Here is a 19,803-nt window from a genome sequence, read left to right on the forward strand (position 1 = left end):
ATGTGAATTAGCAAAATGCTGTTTGGCCCACCGTTGGGCCCGTGAGAAAAACAATTATTGTCAAAGTAATAACTACCAACAAAAAATATTAATCGTTCGAAAGCTTAGAAGCTGTACTTTACAATGTATATATGCATTATGGGCAAAACTGAACAAGTGCTTTGAAATTAGCAGATAAATCAGAAGTTTTCCATTTGATAATTTATGAAAAAATTTGCACTGTACATATTATTATAATTCATAAAAACATCAAACTCATCAAATAGCCATTTGTCATATGTTGTTGCAAAGCTCTCAAAGAGTAGAATACAATCAGCCTATTTGTTTTACTCAGACAAAAATAAAGCGAGTAATGGCTAAGTATATGTCTTTGACATTAATGTGAACAGGTGTTGCTCATATGCCACGTTTTTGCTTATAAATTCAGAACACATAAATAGAACATAAAATATAACATACCATTACTTAGAGGTGGTAGTTATCTTTCAGATGATGTAGCATCATGGAACGCTTAACCGATCGATTTGGGTTCAGATCAGCGCAAAAAAATCATCCATATTTGGGCAAAGAGACATATGATTGGTGACTGTTGCATATGGCCACCGGGAGATGGCGCCAAGTACATGGCACAGACTCGATGCAGAGTTGTTGAGTCAAATGGCACTCTTTCTGTGAAATCTCATTACTAAAATCATGTCTGCATGCTAGTTTTGTCAAAAGTACGGTACCAAGTCGATAGTAAAAATAAAAAAGATGTAAAGATACCAGTGTTTCTGTAGTACCGAGCACCGTCTCTATCCGGTACCAGCATGCAGTATGACTGACACATGACTGCTTTAAAATGCTCACAGGCTTATTTTGTTACTCCTTTTACACTGAAATGGAAAATTTATCCAAGTGACATGTCCTAGTGTATTTATTAAACTGCTGCATACTTTAAATAAATCCGACCACTCATCCACTAAAAACTCCACAGACATTAAAACTCATTCACGTTGTTTGAAATGACAGAGCAGAGCACTTATCTATTACGAACCACGCAGCACATGTAAAATATCTATTTATATAATTAAATCACAGCATTTGCGCTTTAATCTCAGCTCAGCTTTGTTTATATCGCGTTTAAAACAGAGTTGACCGAAGAGCTTCACAGTAGTACAATTTCAAACATAACATTTCAAAGTTACCACATACACAAACACCAGTAATCTAAAATACAAACATTTCGAAATTGTCTCCTACATTTAATTTGTCATTTCAGATCACACTGGGCCATGACGTGAACTGTTCATCCGGAAAAGTGAAGCATCCGGCAAAAAACACACGTCATATTAAAAGCATGAGTCATAATAAAATCTAGATGCCTGAAATTGAATAAAAATATATTACAACTGTATTGTAAAATGTAATATTCACTGTAATAATAAGAATAATTCATCAAAATATCACAAAAGCAAGACAGCTGTTGAATAAATGTTTGGCAAAAAAAAAAATGCAATATGTTGAAAAGTTCTATTTTCACTTGTTAAAAGTTTTAAGAATTTATTGATTAGACACCATTTTGATAATGAAATTAAACTAAATTTGTTCTGGAAAATAATTATTATTAAACTATAATTATTAAAATAATTATTAAATAATTAAAAATAAACTGGTGTGTTCAATAGCACATTATAATATTAGCATATGTTTTGCTGTGGTATCGAACTTGGTATCGAGAACCATGGAATTTCACTGGTATCAGTACCAACTACCTTTTGGTACCATGCAACACTACTGCATGCTATGCATACCTTTAGACATTGTGTTTGCATGTGTAATTAGTTCTTATGTACAATTATTATGTTTCATTTTTTTTTTTTTTTTTGGAGAGACTTCTGGACACTTGGAGACGTTTTTGTACACTAGGATAAATATTATTTGTAATGCTTTAACTTTTGATTGCTTTGTCATATCAACACAAAATTGTACTCACAGTTGACATGATTGGGAACGAAACAAAAGCAGTTTTTGGAGCTACCTTATTTACACCCAGAGATATATAATGTCAAATCAGAAAAATAAGAAAAAAAGTAAATTTTTGGCTAAATTCTTTTTGTGATTTTTTTCCAGAAGTTTATTAGGCTGATCATAATTTACATCATTAAAAAATGTGAAAAGTGTTCTTAAAATAGTTTTTGATTAAACATAGTATGTCACGCTGCAAGATATGTCAATTCTCAAATCAATGTAGAAAGTGAAGTTGTGTGTTTAGATGGCAGAGTTTCTGCTGTTCAGTAGGCAAATGTAAAAGCATATTCCCATTACTGGAAAAACTAGAACTGGAAAATCGTACTAGATACAAGATTATTCTGTCTGCAGTAGTTCCCACTGATTTTTGCAAACACTTTCTGGGATTATTGAACTCTACTGCCTTCTAGAATGATCTCAACTCTCTCCATATTGTGAGTTACGCTCTCTGGTCACTCATCCCTTCACTTTTACAGGGGATTATTCAGTGGGGGTGGGGGTTGTAGGATTAGCCCAGGCAGATTAAAGTGGCTATCCTCAACCTGGTAATCCAGCTAGCCATCTGTCAGAAAGCAGACAGGCAACACTGGGTTGTAGTGTGATTCCTCTCCCTTAGCCTGCTAATTAACACTTCCAAGGACCAACTCTCAGGCTACAGAACATTACTTTTCACACTGATTCAATAAAGCGCACATTAGAAACACTCTTTTCTAAAGTGCTCAAAATGGAAGAGACGTATCTGCTTAACCATCCTGGAGTGAAAAAGAAGATTCTGCATGGAGGTCAAGGACCATTGCCACATTTTCCAAAGGGAACTAAGGTAAGACAGAAATACAACCCTGGATAATGTGTGGTGTGAGATCCTAGATGAAGTACCTGTGGTGATAAATGCTTTTCAATGGACATTTGTTTGGATGGGTTCATGTCTAACCATTAATGTTGATTAGAAATGGTTGTAGCTTGATTTTATCGACGATAAAAAGGTTGTATTTGTGACAAACCATTTGGTCCATATAATCACTTAACAGAAGTTTGGCAACCCATCAGTTTTGACAGTGGCAGAGGCACATCGTATCTGTGCCAGGTGACTCCCCCTGCCTGTCCATCCATATGGCTCTCAGCCTGTAGAGGATGACAAACATTTTCCACGACAATGCCAACATTAATCTCTCCATTTACCAGCTGTGTTCTGCATTTGCTCTGTGTGCTCCCATTCCATCAATGTGCCTCCATCAACATATTTACAAAAGACATAAAATGTCTTACTATAGTCAAGGCGAAGTTGGACCGAAATTTTTTTTCGAAAGGAATAATCAAATCAAATGTCCCTTTATTGTCACTCAACCATATACACAAGTGCAACAGTGGGTGAAAGTCTTGGGTGCAGTTCCAAGCAACATAGTGGTATGACAATTACAATAAACATCTGATTTACACATAACACAGTTTACACATCTTGTTACACAACACAATATACAATATACACCTCATAATATTAGGTGTATATTTTGTATGGGAATGGGAATAAAGCCATTGGGATGGAGAGAAAGACATCCTTGCTTGCTTGACAACACTGTCTTTCTCTCATACATACAAACAAGCACACAATAGCGAGTTACAAGATGTGTATGGAGTACTAAGCAGGAAAAAAAAAAAACATCTCTGCTCTCCCCTAATCCTGTTCCAATTCTTTTTTCCTCTCTCTTTCCTTTCCACAAAGCTGGTGTTCCACTTCCAAACCCTGTTGGACAACTTTGAGAGAACAGCGATTGATGACAGTCGCAAAAACAAGCATCCCACAGAAATTTTCGTGGGGAAAATGTTCAAGATGGAGGTGTGGGAGGTGTTATTAACCTCTATGAGGATCGGAGAGGTGGCAGAGTTTTGGTGCGATGCCATTGTAAGTGCAATTCAAAACCTTTGTTGAGCCTCCCACTATTTGTCCCCTTTCTACCGGTGTAATCAAACCATCTTAAAATGGACCTAAATTCATCTTCACATAAGGATGGAGGAGAATGTTCCTGATTGATTATGCTTGACACAACCTGTGGCCTCCTACATTATCTGTTAAAATGTGCATTTGTTGTTTTCGCTCTAACATTTTCTCCAAACACAGAAGAGCAAAGAAATAATCTATTCTGCATGTCAAATGAGACAAATTATTCCAGTTGGTGTAGAAATAAGATTAATCTTTTTGTACTCAGCACACAGGCCTTTATCCCATCGTCTCTAAAGGGATGCGATTGGCTGCTCAAGGGAAGGACCCTCTGGAGGGCCAAAAACACATGTGTGGCATGGGAAATGTGTTTCACTACCACTCTACAGGCTTCCCAGAGCTTGATGAGATAATGAGGACACCACAGCCTCTAATCTTCATCATGGAGCTAATCTCGGTGGGTCAAATGTACTCGCACAGAACAACAAGAAAACAAGCGAAAACATACACACACCCTTGCACTACTACACACTTGTACACGCATTCCAGTTCTGCTCAACCACCTCCAACAGATTTTTCACTGCTACCCAAACAGAGTTCAACAGAATGTTACGCAATCAAGTGCTTTATGGGGGGAAAGAAACGCTGCTCCCAATTCTCAGATCATATTTTCCATCCTCATCCAAGCAAGATGAGCACACTCCAATTCTCTGTATTTCTCAGGTGGGCGACCCGTTCTCCTACCAGCGTGAGTCCTGGATGATGGAGAAGGACGAGAAGTTAAAAGCCGTACCCTCGCTTCATCTCCTGGGCAATGCTCTGGTCAAGCAGGGCCGCTTCCGTGAAGCAGCAGAGAAGTACCAGGAGGCTGTGATTTTGCTGCGTACAGTCCAATCCAGGGTAAAAAAAAAAAGAAAAGAAAGGAGATTAGGGTTATAAAAGCGGTGTGGAGTAACTATTAAAGAAATATTTGTCATAATTAACTCAACATTCCAAACCCATATGACTTTCTTTCTTAAGCAGAACAAAAAAGTAGTACATTCGACTCGAGTCACATTTCTAACGTCACAATAGTGTCACATCCCTCATCACGTTAACATAGGTTTTGGTGAGTAACAACCCGAAATCTGAATAATTTTTCAATGAATATTGGAAGTGATATAATAAGTGTGGGTGAGAATCAGATCAATATTTAAGTCCCTTTTTACTATAAATTCTCCTCCCTGCCCATTAAGTGGTGATATGCACAGAAAATTTGCATATGTGAAAGTGGATATTTATAGTAAAATGGACATAAATATGTATCTGTTTCTCACCCACACCTATCATATCACTTGTGAAGATATAGATTTAACAACTGGAGTCACCATTCACTTGCATTTACTGACCAACAGTGCTGAAATATTCTAAAAATCTTTGTTTATGTTCAGCAGAAGAAAGAAATTCATACACATCTGGGATGGCATTAGGGTGAGTAAATAATGAGAGAATTTTCATTTTTGGGTGAACTATGCCTTTAACTATAAACTGACTATTGAATTGCTTCTCACTAAAAAAATCAAATGCCTTCAGAAGATCTGGAATATGATGTACGAGACGCAAGGACTAATTTTATGACACTTTTTGGTCCTTTTTTAGATTTCAAGTGAGGCACATCCACTGCCATTGAGAACTTGCATTGTTTTTAGAATTAAACAATGCGATTTGTTTTAGCTACTGTAAACAGGTTCTCTCATAGCACTCATAAACATGCAACAGACTCCAAAATTTCCACTAGAAAATGACTTCCATTTTGTGTTGTTTCTCACCAAACCTGCTTTCAGAAGTCTTAGAATATGACGTATGAGTCTCATGGACTACTTTTACAATTTTGGGTCTTTGTTTAACCTTTGAAGTGAGGCTCTATCCACTGTTGTTGTATTGAAAAGACAATTTCCCTTTGTGTCCAGCATAAGAAAGAAAGACATACATTTTTTTAAAGACATGAGGGTGAGTTAATTATGACAGAATTTAAATTTTTGGGTGAACTGTTCCATTAAAGTAAACATTTAGTAACCCTTTATTTCATGACATCTACTGTACACACGTTTCATTTGAACACAGTTTGTGTTCCATCCTGTGTAGGAGATGCCAGGAGATGAGGACTACATTAATCTGGGCAGGCTTATTATTCCTCTGGTGCTGAACTACTGCCAGTGCATGTTAGAGCTGGAGGAGTATTACGAGGTCATCGAACATACAACAGAGCTCCTGGACAAACACAAAGGTGGGCTTGTTGGTGTACATAAACCTTCTTCTTCTATAACAAAGATTAATGACCAATTCAAAGCTACACATACCACCATAACAGGATTTAACCCTTACTTCTAAAGTATCTACAAGTAATCCAACTGCCTACACTTTCATAATTGTACTTGACAGCATGCATAGTAATCTTCGTCCTTGGTGGTTTGAGTTTGTTCAAGCTTGGCTGGCTGCATGAGCATCAGGGACAGGAGTTGGTCTGTGTAAGTCTTCTTGAAGCATGTGAAGTGACAGATGTATCGTCTCTCGCGGTGGCTCCAGCAGCAGTGTTGGTAGCTCTCCTAATGAGCCTTATACATATGCAGTCCACGGAGTGACTTCAACCTCCTGCAGTTCCCCTTATCAGGGACACTTTCTCTCATCTCTCTGTCCCCTCTTATTCAGTTTATACTGTCTTGCCCCATGTATCACCCACACCTTGTTGTCCCTTTCAGTTCAAATCTTCCATATTTGCTTTCTTTACCATTTCTCTAGTGTGTCACTCGGGGAGTACATCCATTTGAAATGTGCTCTCCGGATCTGCTGTGTTATTGCCAGAGGCTGACATTGGCTGGCGGAAGTCTGTTTAAATGTTGGCAGGGTGAAAGATTTTGTGAGGAGCATGATTAAATGACAGAGAAGGAGAGAGCTGTTGATGGGGGATCTTAACCAGGCTCTTGAGGACACTCAGCAGATAGGATTAGGTGTGTTTGCACGTTAGAAACGGGAAGGCTCAGTAATGCCATTTTTTATGATATGAATAGAGCTGATTAGATTGTTGTCCAAAAACCACAAAGACATTTTGTATTTTCGAATTTAAAAATTTCCGATTTATGAGTATTTTTGGTCTGTGGTTAACATTACTTGAAGAGACTTTCCCTATTTGGTCTATCATATACATTGCACACAATCACAGCTCAAATGTGAATTTTAAAACTGTTGTGTGCTTTTAGGAAACAACAACAACAGTTTTCCAATGACAACTAACTGTTCAATTGACACTGGCTACATGTAATTTGTCTAGCATGTAAAGTGGCAAATTATGTGTAATTCATTGGAGAACTTTTGTTGTCCTTATATAGCAACAAATATGTTAAAAACTTACAGCACAACGGTTTCAGCATTCAAGCTTGAAGAATGACCAACATGATCACACAGGAAATCAACTTTTCAAAATGTAATGTTCCCTGAAATCAACCAAAACTGCTGAATTACTGACTAGCACCATCCCCCATTAGGCATTTTTGAATCAGTTTAACTGTGATCACCTTTCCCTCTAGTACTACTGATAGCACGTTATGTGAGTAACTTTCGGGACTCCAATTCTGGTCCTGTGGGAATCATGATTTGTTGCGGTTAGGTGTAAGGTTGGGGTTTGGGTTAGGATGTATGGTTAATAAAATATGCATTCCTGACTGTATTACTTTAATTACAACTTTTGGCACCACTCAGTTGACATTTCATTCGGAAACTAGAGCTCACACGTGCCCATACGTTCAACAACATTTCCAGTTCCGACCACTTGGAGGCAGCGATTCAAATTTCAGTTAGTACAGACTCATTTCAGCAGCAAAACTTTCGACATACTGCTGCCGAACAGTGCGATCAGTTTGGAATGGCTAGGTGTAATTTATTTTGTAGAAAACAAAACAGGAGAGTCTCTTCGAGTAATGTTAACTTGAAAAATGTAATGAGTAAAATAAGTTTAGACCTTATTTTCAAAAATCAAAAACTTAAAAAAAAAAAAAAAACTATTAGAAATTCCTGAGGGTACCCATTGCAATTTAGTCTTTTGTATACTGGTCTTGAAATTGATGTCATGACTGAACAGCTCTTTACTGGCAAATAATAGCACTTCAAAAGAAAATGCATAGATATATACACACACAAAGCCTTCAGAAAGGAGGATGCAGCCTCAGCAATTAGCAATCGCAATTAAATTGTTTTAATTGCTTTGACATTATCATGAAGAACAACACATTACAATTCTATTGTGCAATATTGATTTTTGCTCTTTTTCCAGACTGCGTCAAGGCCTACTACAAGCGTGCGAAGGCCTATGCAGCTGTGTGGAGCGAGAAGGAGGCCAGGAAAGACTTCCTAATGGTAGCTAACCTAGACGTAACACTGTCCAAGTTGATTCACAGAGAACTGAATCTTCTCTCTGAGAGAATGAAGGAGAAATACTGGGAGGATAAAGAAAGGTACTGGAACATTCTAGAAGACAAACAAAAGAGTGAAAGCAAACAAGAGGAATATGAGATGGAAAAAGAGGAAAGCAAAGGAGAATATTCTCAGTCCCCTGAAGAGGTCAAAAAAGAAGAAGAGAGAAAGAATCCATCAGCACTGGAGGAAAACAAGCATGACACCAAAAGTGAAGAGTCGGCAGCAGAGGCCAATCGCAGGATAACAGCTCTGACCGAGGGCAAGGACTGGCAGCAGATGCTACGGCTAATTATGCTCCTCCAGGATGAAGGCAATTTCTATGTAAAAGAGCATCTCTATGCTGAGGCGACTGCCAAGTTTAAGGAGGCTCTGGAGTATATAGACTATCTCCAAACTAAGGTGAGCTTGTTAACTGAAAAGACAATAAATTTTGTGGCTTATTGTAAACTTGATGGCTGTAAAATGTGCAGTGTTGTCTATTTATTACAGTTATTATTTATGCTTGCTAAAGCAAACATTACCATTACTCATACTTAGCAAGGGATAATGTACAATCAAACGGTTGTTCTCGCAAAATAAACCTCAATAGTTAAGTGCCTTGCTCAAGGACACAATGGTGGTGGCTGTAGGGATTGAACCAACAACCTTTTGCTTACTAGTTCAGCACTTTAGTCCACTACACCACCACCACTTTGACATGAAATATTGATTTTAGTTGACATTTTTTATTAGCTTCTAGAGAAGAAAGAATGACTCACAAGATGACTGGTGAAATATCACTTTATCCCCAGATGCACGGTCACTATTCAGAAATATCATACTGCTGGATGCCACAATAGACCAATCTGAATCGAGTATTCTTGAGAGCCGTGTAATAAGCACAATAACTTAATAACTTGTTCACCTCACCCGCTTGTGCTATGGACATGAATGATACCTCAAATCATGCAGCTTGTTGAGGACAGGTGGGCTATTACTTTACTAAGCGACCAGACTTATGATTTTTGCCTGGAGGACTATAAAATGAATGAAAAGATCCCAGAGACTTGCACTTAAGGAAGGAGCCATATCTGGAGATGAGAATATGATAGCTCTTTCTGTTATATCATGGGCTCTTTTGACTTGGACCAGTAAGTACCCACCTAGCAACAACATAGCAACATGCTAAAATCCACTCAGAACACCTCAGCAACTGCATAGCAATGCCCTGGCAACCACCCATAACACTGGCAACTTTTCCACAGGCAAACACCATTCACATTTCCTGCTGAAAATGTAAAAATCTAGTTAATATTTACAGTAAAATATCGCATCCCACAAGAGATGTACATTGGTGATACAAAAACTGCTTAGCAAGACCGACAGGGATGCTAAAAAATCCCCCTGGAGATTTAGCAACCAAGTGTTCACCCAGCCATATCTATATTTCTCTTGTGTGTGTGTGTTTTTGAGGTGGAACATAAAGGAGAAGACTGGGAATCTCTGGAGAAAGTTAGTCTGCCACTCTGTCTAAACCTCAGCCAATGTAAGCTGGAGCTTGGGGAATACCAAGAAGTGGTGGAACTCAATACTAAACTGCTGAAGAAACATAAAGGTGATCTTATACACTCATTCAATGCAGAAATGGACAAAGACACTTTATTTTAAAAGCAGTTGAGGTTAAGCAGCAGCAGCAGATATAGATCGCTCCTCCACCGCCCAGTGCAAGGCGGCCAATTACTCTGTTATTTACATCTATAGTAAAAAAAACATAGAGCCTTGAGCTGTCACTTACAATATACTACATTCTCTGTCCTCACTTTTAAAATTTTCTGCGATCCAGGAAGCTTATCCAACTGCATCATTCACCATATAGAGTTCTCCCTTGAGAATCTCCTTTCAGCTCCCTTATGCAAAGAGTGAAAACTGTTGTTTTCTTTTGCCTGCATTATTTATTATGAAGCTGATGCAATGTGGCAAGGCTGTTCTTCACTCTCAGTTTCCCTCTCTCGTTTTTATCTCCGCCGCAGACAATCTGAAGGCTGTGTACCAGCGTGCCCGGGCTCACTCTGCATTATGCAATGAAGATGAGGCTCGCCGAGATTTCACCAGGGTCCTGCAACTGGATCCCGAGTTCAAGCCTTTCGTTAAGCAGGAGATTAAGAAAATGGGTGAGAACATCCGAGAAAAGTGTGTCAGCGAAAACAAAAACTACTGGATTAGCATGCAGGAGAAGTGGGAGAAGGCACAGGCCAAGAGGGGAAAGATAATGGAGAAGAAAGGCGTTAAATGGGCAGATGAGAGTAAGATGTTGACAGTCAGCAAGGACGAAGGACAATGGGGACGATCAGGCAGCAGTGGCAAAACAGAAGTGAACTCCAGTGTCGGCACAGGTAATAAAGATGAGAAGACAAAGAGCCAGAGCACAAATGAGGAGAGCTCTTTGAACCTGAAAGAAGCAAAGGCAGATAATAAAACTGTAGATAAAGACAGGGATCCAGTTCAAAGCAATGTGCTGGGAGATAGTACAGAGGGTACACAAATATCAGAAACAGATAGCAGGGCCAAAGAAACTCAACTGACCAATGAAACTGCAATGGGAAAAGAGGGCCAAGATGAGACTACCAATACAAATGGAGAATATCTTCCAAAGCCAGACAAAAATAAAAGTACATCAGGGGAAGAAAGACTGGCAGAGCAGAGAGACATGACTGATGATGGGAGAACAGAGAAAAGCAAGACAGCTACTGAATTAAAGTTGAAGGCTAGCATTGAGGTACCAACAGGGGAATCATCTGCAAAGCCTGAAAAGTCTACCCAAAAAGTGAAACGAAAACAAAGAAAAAAGAAATAGACTAATAAATATTAAAATAATGATTAACCCGAAAATGAATATTCTGTCATTCAAACCTGTGTGACTTGATTTTTTCAGTAAAACCCAAAAGCAGATGTTTAACAGAACATTAGCTCTCAAATCACATTCTCACTTCTACATATTCAAACTTGGTTACAAGATATGCGAAAACCATGGTGTAACACATCTTGAGGTGCCATATTTGTATATACGTTTATGAGATTTGGAAGTTAAGCCCAAAACATGCTCTACACAGAGGCTTCTAGCTACACAAGCTCAATTTCGTGCATTGTTGCATTCTAAAATGTCGGACCGCAACTCATAACTCAATACAAGTATGCATTGTATTCGCAATGTTGCTGCTAGGGGCGCTATAGCGGAGATTAGTGTGAACTACTGCCCTGGCAAAGCCACCGTTTGCTGTGTAAATAAATTAGTCAATGTATTTATAGCAACTTGCCAGCATAATTACGAATCTGATTTTATAGCACAAACTTTTGAAGGTAACTCTATCGCCGCCTTGAGTACTGAAGTTTGTTACTGCCACAGTAATGCAAGAATGCATGTTAAAGGACCCAAAAATTCAGCCAAAAATGAAAAATCTCTCATCATTTACTCATCCTCATGACATCCCAGATGTGTACAACTTTCTTTCTTCTGCTGAACACAAATTAAGATTTTTAGAAGAACATTTCTGCTTTGTTGTTCCATTCAATGCAAGTGAATGGTGACCAGAACTTTGAAGCTCCAAAAAATCAAAAGCAACATAAAAGTAATCCATAAGGCTCCAGTGGTTAAATCCATGTCTTCAGAAGCGATATGATGGTGGGTGAGAAACGGATCAAGTAATTTTTTACTCTAAATCTCCACTTTGACTAGCCATCCTATGCACGTTCATGAGAGGAGCTCTTTTGTTTTTTGTTTTGTTTTTGTGATTTGCATTCTTTGTGCATATCGCCACCTACTGGGCTGTTCTTCGAATATGATTTATTTATTATCTTCCTTTATCCCTCTTTTTTCATTCTCCTCCCTGCCCAGTAGGTGGCGATATGCGCAAAGAATGCGATTAGCCAAAAAACAGAAAAAGAAGAGGTCGATCCTCTCGTGAACGTGCATAGGATGGCTGGTGAAAGTGTAGATTTATAGTAAAAAAATGACTTAAATATTGATCTGTTTCTCACCCACACCTATCATATCACTTCTGAAGATATGGATTTGCCCACTGGAGTCATATGGATTATTTTTATGCTGCCTTTATCTTTGAGCTTCAAAGTTTTGGCCACCACATTCACTTGCATTTAATGGACCTACAGAGATATTCTTCTAAAAATCTTTGTTTGTGTTCTGCTGAAGAAAGAAAGTTATACACATCTGGGATGGCATAAGGGTGAGTAAATGATGAGAGAATTTTCATTTTTGAGTGAACTATTCCTTCAAGCATGTTCAACTGGACCGCACATTGGCAATAGCCCCTTTCACACATGCAACCAGGTAAATTACAGGAAAATCACTGGGTTACCTTTACTGGTAAATGTACCACATGTGCTGTTCACTCATAACATCAAGATGGACATTTATTGGTACTTATAATACAAATTTGCATTAAGGGAAATTGTCAAAGCAAAATTTACCAGTATTTTCAAAAGGGTGTTCACACATGACCTCTAACCTGAAAATTGCAGTACATTTTCTGGAAAACACTGTATATGTGAAAGTGGCTATTGTGTTGGCCAAGCGCTCGCATCTTCATACGCATAATTGCGTAAAGTATGTTTCTAGCCTTACATTGGAGGGGAAATTTTCATTAAATAATGAAATGGTGGAGCTCGACAGCATCTGCCCCCATTCACTTTCATATAATGGAAAAGAGCACCCAGGACAATATGCTAAACTTTTGTGTTTCACTAAAGAAAGTAAGTCATACAGGTTTGTAACGACACAAGGGTGATTAAATGATGGGTGAACTACAGTATTCCTTTAAATCTCCTCAAGACAAGAATCAAGACAAACAACACATTGTGTATAACAAATACAAATTTATTTCTTTGTACACAATAAGTAGAAAGCAGCCATTAACTCATTCATTTTTAAAATACCTTCATTTCACATTTTGTACAGATTAAAAACATGAAGACATGAATGATATTGTTAATAATTAAAAACAACTGCATTACACATTGATACAAACTTGAGAAAATAACTCAACACATTTCGCATGGAGACATAAAACAATACATGGAATGTTTGTATTCAGGTCACTTGAGCAGAAAAGAACGCAACATGTCATAGAGGCTAGTGATGGTGTCATGGGTTCAGAGGTTAAATCAGTAAATGCCCTGTTGTGTTGTTCAGTATTACAAACAAGCCTGCCAAGCCAGATACATGTATAAGGGTCGTGACACAAAGGTCTGCTACATACAAACCAAAATAATGAATGTATTTGTTAATGAAGCAGATGGCTAAATATAGCACAGGCAGCCCTTAGCAATGCTGTATAAAATCTACAGAATATTTCCTTCTGTAATATCACACAGCCCACAAACATAAGCTAATTTCTTTGATTCAAATGTAGACAATGGAGTGACTATGATACAAGTTAAAATTATAATATCAATGAGTGTTGGATATCTTTGCATGTCAGGTACCTAATGGAGAAGTATTACATTATACAATGGCAATGTATATAGAAGACTTTCTATACAATGTAACAAACAATGCTACATGATTTGCTACTATACTGGAGCTCTGTATTTCACCATATTTCTATAGGCTTTATCAGAAGCTATAATCAATTTGGGGGTATTTTGAGTTTAGCAATGACTTCAGAAAATCCACATCCTGAATCTGTTCATATTGTTTGGCATAGAATAAATAAAGAGTTGGGGAAGGAAAATAATTTCTATGTATGTGTGAGATGGTTTTGTCCTGAAGCTTTTGAATGATAAATGGGTGTCGCTTTGGATAAGATGCTGATCTTAATGAGGAGCAGGGTTGAGAGGGTTACTTTTTATGTAATCCATTACAGATTAGTGATTACTTAACAATACGTTTAATCAGTAATGTACTCCAATTACAGCAATATGAAAGTAATGTAATGAGAATACTTTACTTTTAGATTACCACAAGGTAAAACTTTAAATTATGCCTTCAGTGCAAACAGAACATGTTTGAGTAATATTATGAGTACTGTTGTAGCTGTTATTATATCTAACGAAAAGAAACATGTACACAGCACCCTACCAAGAAAACAGAATATGAGCTGTTAATGTAGAACAAGTCAGTATTTTTAAAGAAATCAGGTGAGTTCTCTGTCTGCTACAGAAAAAACAAAACAAAACAAAAATTCTCATAAAGCAAATATAATCAGAACAGATGCACTGAATTATGTCTTGGTTAACATGAAGTTAAATCTGACAGGATATACTGCGCAAAAGTCTTAGCACATAAGATGTGTCACAAAAGCATTTGTCTTAAGATGGTTATTTATATCGTCAGCTTTAGTGTGTCAATAGGAAATATAAATGTTAGACTCCCAAACATTCCTTTTGCAAATAGAAAAGATTAGAATAGAAGAACAGGGAGCCCTGCAACAGATGGCATATTGGCCCCCACTGAACATTGAGTCAGTCTGAGATTACATAAAGAGACAGAAACAGTTGAGATAGCCTAAATAGATAGATGAACTGTGGTGAATTCTCCAAGATGCTTGGAACATCCTATCTGTCAACAACCAAGAAAAACTGTGTCCAGGTGTATCTAGGAGAACTGGTGCTGTTTTAAAGGCAAAAGTGGTCACACCGAATATTGATTTAGCTTTTATTTATGTCATGATTTTTGAAGACATTCTCACTATGCAACATTTTTCACAAGTGCTTAAAACTTTTGCACAGTACTGTACCTCAGATTCTAAAATACTGCAAAGTGTAATTCTACCATGTACTGCAGTTAGTGTGTATAGGCAATTGTAATTTGCACTTTTCATTAACTTCAGACTGTATTCAATGGGTAGATCACACATTATCATCATCATCATCTTTATTATTGTCATAATTAAATGCTGGAGAGTCTTTCCTCTGCTTGCTCATGATCCAAAGTCAAACATCACCAGCTAACAGTTTATGGCTGATTTCTATGTTTATGTTTGAGGAGGATTTTAAAGGGGGAAAAAAGTTTTGATTCCAAAAAGAAAACAAAATCTAGTTTTAAAGAATAGATCAAAACAGATATAAACCTTTAGTGTGTCTTTTCAATTACTTATTCCTGATTACTATAAGTGTTGAACATGTGACATTTGCCAGAATGAATCAGATCAATTCTTTACTGAACTTTCTTTCCTAAGAACTTAAAACACATTTTAAATTAATTTGGTATTAATGTCACAATTTGGATTTGTTAATAACGATCAGGGAGGCAAAATCATGAGAGGTGAAAAAGGAAAGAAAGTCATAGCAGGTTTTCCAAGGGTTAATTTCCAGTTGATTTTTGTATTGTTGTTGTATTCCAATTTGTATTTTTTTTTAATGAAGGTTTAAGTTCCGTTCACCTGGGGGAGGGATATTTTTTCAGCTTCAGTATGGAACGGAACAACATACATTGATGTCCTGGCTAATATAGTACAGTTCACATTTGCAACCAAGCAAACCAGTGTTTTTTTATGCTGTACCAGCAATGATGCACAAATCGTGTCAGTATTGGCAGCTATTACTGCTCCCGCCAAATGGTGAGGGCCATGGATTTCTTTGAGCACTTAGGCTAACTCATTTTAACACATTTTAATATTAACTAATTTGAGCTAACCTTGCTAATGTGATTTATATGTGGCTCTTATTACCTTAAATTCTCAGGTCCTTGGATAATGAGAGCATCTTCACAACTGGAAGGCATAAATTCTACTGAACTTTAATGTTGTTTCGCTTTTCTCTTTTAAAGAGCGAATAATGTCATTTCCAAGAAAATAATCCATGTTCTTCTGTGGCCATCGCCAGTCATGAGAGAGAACCCGAAGAGAACGCGCATCTAAACAATCACTTTATGTCAGGAAAGTTCACTATTTCTTTTGTCAGAAATTAAAACTTGTAATCCTGACAGTAATTCAAATTTTTTGAAAATGTTACTGTAATCTGATTACAGTGGGGTTTTTATGTAACTGTAATGGATTACAGTTACCTATTTTTTTGTATCATGATTAGCTAATGCCATTACAAGTAATCCATTTTCACTCTCCACGCCTGATGAGGAGCCATGCAAGTTAAACAGAGGCAGGCAGTTGAGTTTCTCTCTCTCTTTCTCCATATGCTTATTTGTATCTCGTCCATTATGAAGCCACACCACCTTTCTAAAAACCAGCCTGCAGCGCTGTGTCCTTGGGGACAGTTCCCAAGCAACCGTATCAAAACAAACAGACAGTTCGGCACTGTGATGTAAAATGAGATCAGTGTGTGTGAGAAGGGAAGCCCAGCGATGCAGCAGTGGGATTTAAAGCGAAATCTACAGTGCAACAGGGTCACTTTGTTTTTTGATGAAGAGGGGGAGAACGAGCAACCGGCATCTGCAACGGAGGATAGTAAATAGGATGTGTTTGTTGAAACAAATGCAAAACTTCTCCACCTCTCCCAGCAGCAATAATCACATTCCTGTTTTCAAGGGGCTGCGGTGCCACAACCCAGCACAGTGAATATTTACACTCTTTTCTCTTCCCTATTTGCAGTCATTCTTTCACGCAGTATCTGTTCCCTCTCTCTCTCTATTTCTCTTTTCTAGACCCCCAGCAACTTCTGCGCTCATATACATCTGGCAACCCACAGTAAATCACTTTACAAAAAAAAAAAAAAAAAAAAAAGGCCTTTTTTCTCTGTGCATACAAAGAGCGTAATCCATTTGCTGTTCTCCCCCCTCTGCAGAATGTAAAATAATCCTTCCCCACTCTCACTTTCATTTCCTTCACTTAGATTGTGAAAATATTGAGATCTGGAGAACAGCACATTTGGTAAACAAAATACTTGCGTCAGGAAGGAGACAATAAGACATGAGATGTAAGGCTGGTATTCTTTAGGAAAAGAAAGAAATAAAAACATGTTGCTTGGTCCATGGGAGCTTTGAGTTTAAGGCATAAGAGATGTGCTAGGTTTAAAATAAATCAGACTGTGTGAGGTTAAAAGAACCTCCCGAGCCAGAGAGAAAGAGGCCAAACCTGGAGGGGCCATAGCCTGGGGTATCTACTCTCCAGTTCAGGATACACTGGACAGCTGTAATTTAACGGCAAGTGCTCTTAAAACAAAACATCACTACAAATCTCTTTCTGCAAGAGACCTTTCTCTTTGTGTCCGGAGAAATCTGCTCATCTCTGCATCAGATCCTTTGTGTTTGTATGGCTATGTGTGTGCGTGTGTTTGCAGGGTCCAAAAATTAACACTTGCCAATCACCAAATGAGAGTAAAAAATGGCTGCCATACATGGCTTAAAGCCAATTGTAAAAATGATACACTGTAAATACTAATTATCTCAAATTGCAAAATAAATAAATTAGTTTACTCAACTAAAGCTGATTTTTTTACTATTCTTATTAGTTTTAATTAAGATACTGTTACTCTCTAAACCCTAAAGTTGTCATTAATAAAAACATTTAAGTGTCCCTAATTAAACACTACTTGAAATAACTCAAATATATATGTTCTTTAAACTTTGGCATCGAGTAATAACTCAAAATTATCAAGTACAATATTGCAGCTGTGCACCCATAAGCCCTTGAATAAATTGCGCTTGTATAAATGTTTTGTAAAGACAAGGGAACTTATGTAGAAAAATAATAACTGTAATTTAAAAATATATATCGTTTTAATTTTTATGACTATTGTTGTTGTTTTGTTTGTAGCTGGTTGATAGTTGTGATTTGTGTGAAGTCACGATTAGGGTGATTAGTGTTACCTCTGGTGAACTTGGAGCCTGTTAATTTTAGGTCATTCTTCACTTCTCAATTGTACTTTACAAAACTGCAGATTTATGTGCACTAAGAACTACTGAGGAGAATCCAATGTGCCATATGACTAACCTAGAGTCCAGTCATAATTTCCCTTATAAAGACATGTTATAACTCAATTTAAATAATTCAATAAAATAATGATACTTTAATCACACATGAGTAAATTTACTTGTAACAAGTTAACTGTACTTAAATAATTAAGTTCACTTTACTTAAGTCGAATTAGTATGTGAACCGATTGTCTTAAAAATTGAAGGTCAACTATTTAGATTTTACAGTGTAATCTGACCCTCCCTGATGTACTGTAAGTGAAGTGCACCATTCAAATTATGCATTAACCGTCCACGCATGTGGCCACAAATATGTGGTATGTTACTTCCATTAAGCCACCAAAACTAAAATATGTGTATCAAAACTCCAACTGCATTTGTCCAAATCTTATCATTACTGAGATATAGCCTTTGTGACAACTTCCCCATGTGATAACTAGCCCCGGTCTTCCCTATATAATGCTACGAGTGACACAGTTACCTGCGCTGTTTGTCACAAATTCAATAAAAAAAAAAAAAAAAGCAAAATAATTCCACTGTCACAGAGACAAAAATATTTTTGTAATAAAAATAATGTCAAATGAAACTTCATGGCTGGTAAATGTTCTCAATTCACCAGGTTTAGGAAAAAAGCTAATTTTGGACCATGTGTTTAAGTATTTGCACTCATGATGACAGATAAGACAGTGCTATGTTAAAGAGAAAAAGAAAATACGGTAAGGACACCCAGAGGAGAGGAAAAGTCAGGGCAGGAGCAGAATGCTTGTGGGCACTTTGGCATCTTAAACAAATGATAGCATCTGCTGAAGATGTGCCATTCCTACAGTGTAAATAAGCCTGCCATGTGTCAAGGCAGTTCCAGGAAATCTGCTCTTTTCTGCTTCACAGAACAAGGGCCACACATTGCCAAGCATGACTTAACATGGGTACATGAGTGTGTTTATATGTGCATCACAGAAAAATAGTAAACAATTTTAAAATGAAAAATGTAAAAACAGAGAAATTGCTGGCACAGGGATACCTAAGGAGAGAAGCACCTCCCCCTCTGCTTGGTGTAAGTCTTGTTTGTGGTTCTTGTGCTGTACGGATGAAGCCACACACCTTGCATTACTTCGTGGGTTAGCACAGTGTCCGGATAAGTGCAGGCCTTTGGCACCATGTAAACGTTAGTTTGTTTAGTTAGCACTAAGATATCCCAAAGGTTTTTCGGATTGGCAAGTGTAGGGTGGGCCAGGGGGGTGTCTGACCCCCTATCGCCGCATCCTCGTTCATCCATTATTTAGCTAGCCCTGCATACTCAAGACCCTGTCCATGATGAGATAAGCAAAATGACACCTGCAACATTAAAGGAAGGTAGTCTGTCATCTAGATAGATCGATAAAAAAAGAAACATCAAACACTTGAGATCAAAGATGACTTCAAAGTTTTTTCAGATATCTAAGGATGTCTTAAGGTGAATTATGAATTCTCTGTTTACATAACTTACTAAAATAAACACCTTTAAAGGAGCAGTTTAGCCAAAAATAAACACTCATTATTTAAGTTT

General features: G+C 37.5%; 1 protein-coding gene and 1 pseudogene across 1 annotated transcript; one reads left to right on the top strand and one right to left on the bottom strand.

The window, feature by feature from the left end:
- The first annotated feature begins 2,734 nt into the window (after nt 1-2,734).
- On the top strand, nt 2,735-11,849 carry LOC127412667 (golgin subfamily A member 6-like protein 22). The gene is made up of 8 exons (XM_051649214.1): nt 2,735-2,830; nt 3,731-3,910; nt 4,215-4,403; nt 4,694-4,846; nt 6,071-6,212; nt 8,253-8,794; nt 9,848-9,989; nt 10,405-11,849. The coding sequence occupies exons 1-8, from the start codon at nt 2,735-2,737 to the stop codon at nt 11,226-11,228; spliced, it is 2,268 nt and encodes a 755-aa protein (XP_051505174.1). The 3' UTR covers nt 11,229-11,849.
- A 767-nt stretch (nt 11,850-12,616) lies between these two features.
- Nucleotides 12,617-19,803, bottom strand: part of LOC127412666 (dystrophin-related protein 2-like) — a 222,590-nt pseudogene continuing 215,403 nt past the window's right edge.

The sequence above is a fragment of the Myxocyprinus asiaticus genome, chromosome 22 (genome assembly GCF_019703515.2).
Source record: "Myxocyprinus asiaticus isolate MX2 ecotype Aquarium Trade chromosome 22, UBuf_Myxa_2, whole genome shotgun sequence".
Lineage (NCBI taxonomy): Eukaryota > Metazoa > Chordata > Actinopteri > Cypriniformes > Catostomidae > Myxocyprinus > Myxocyprinus asiaticus.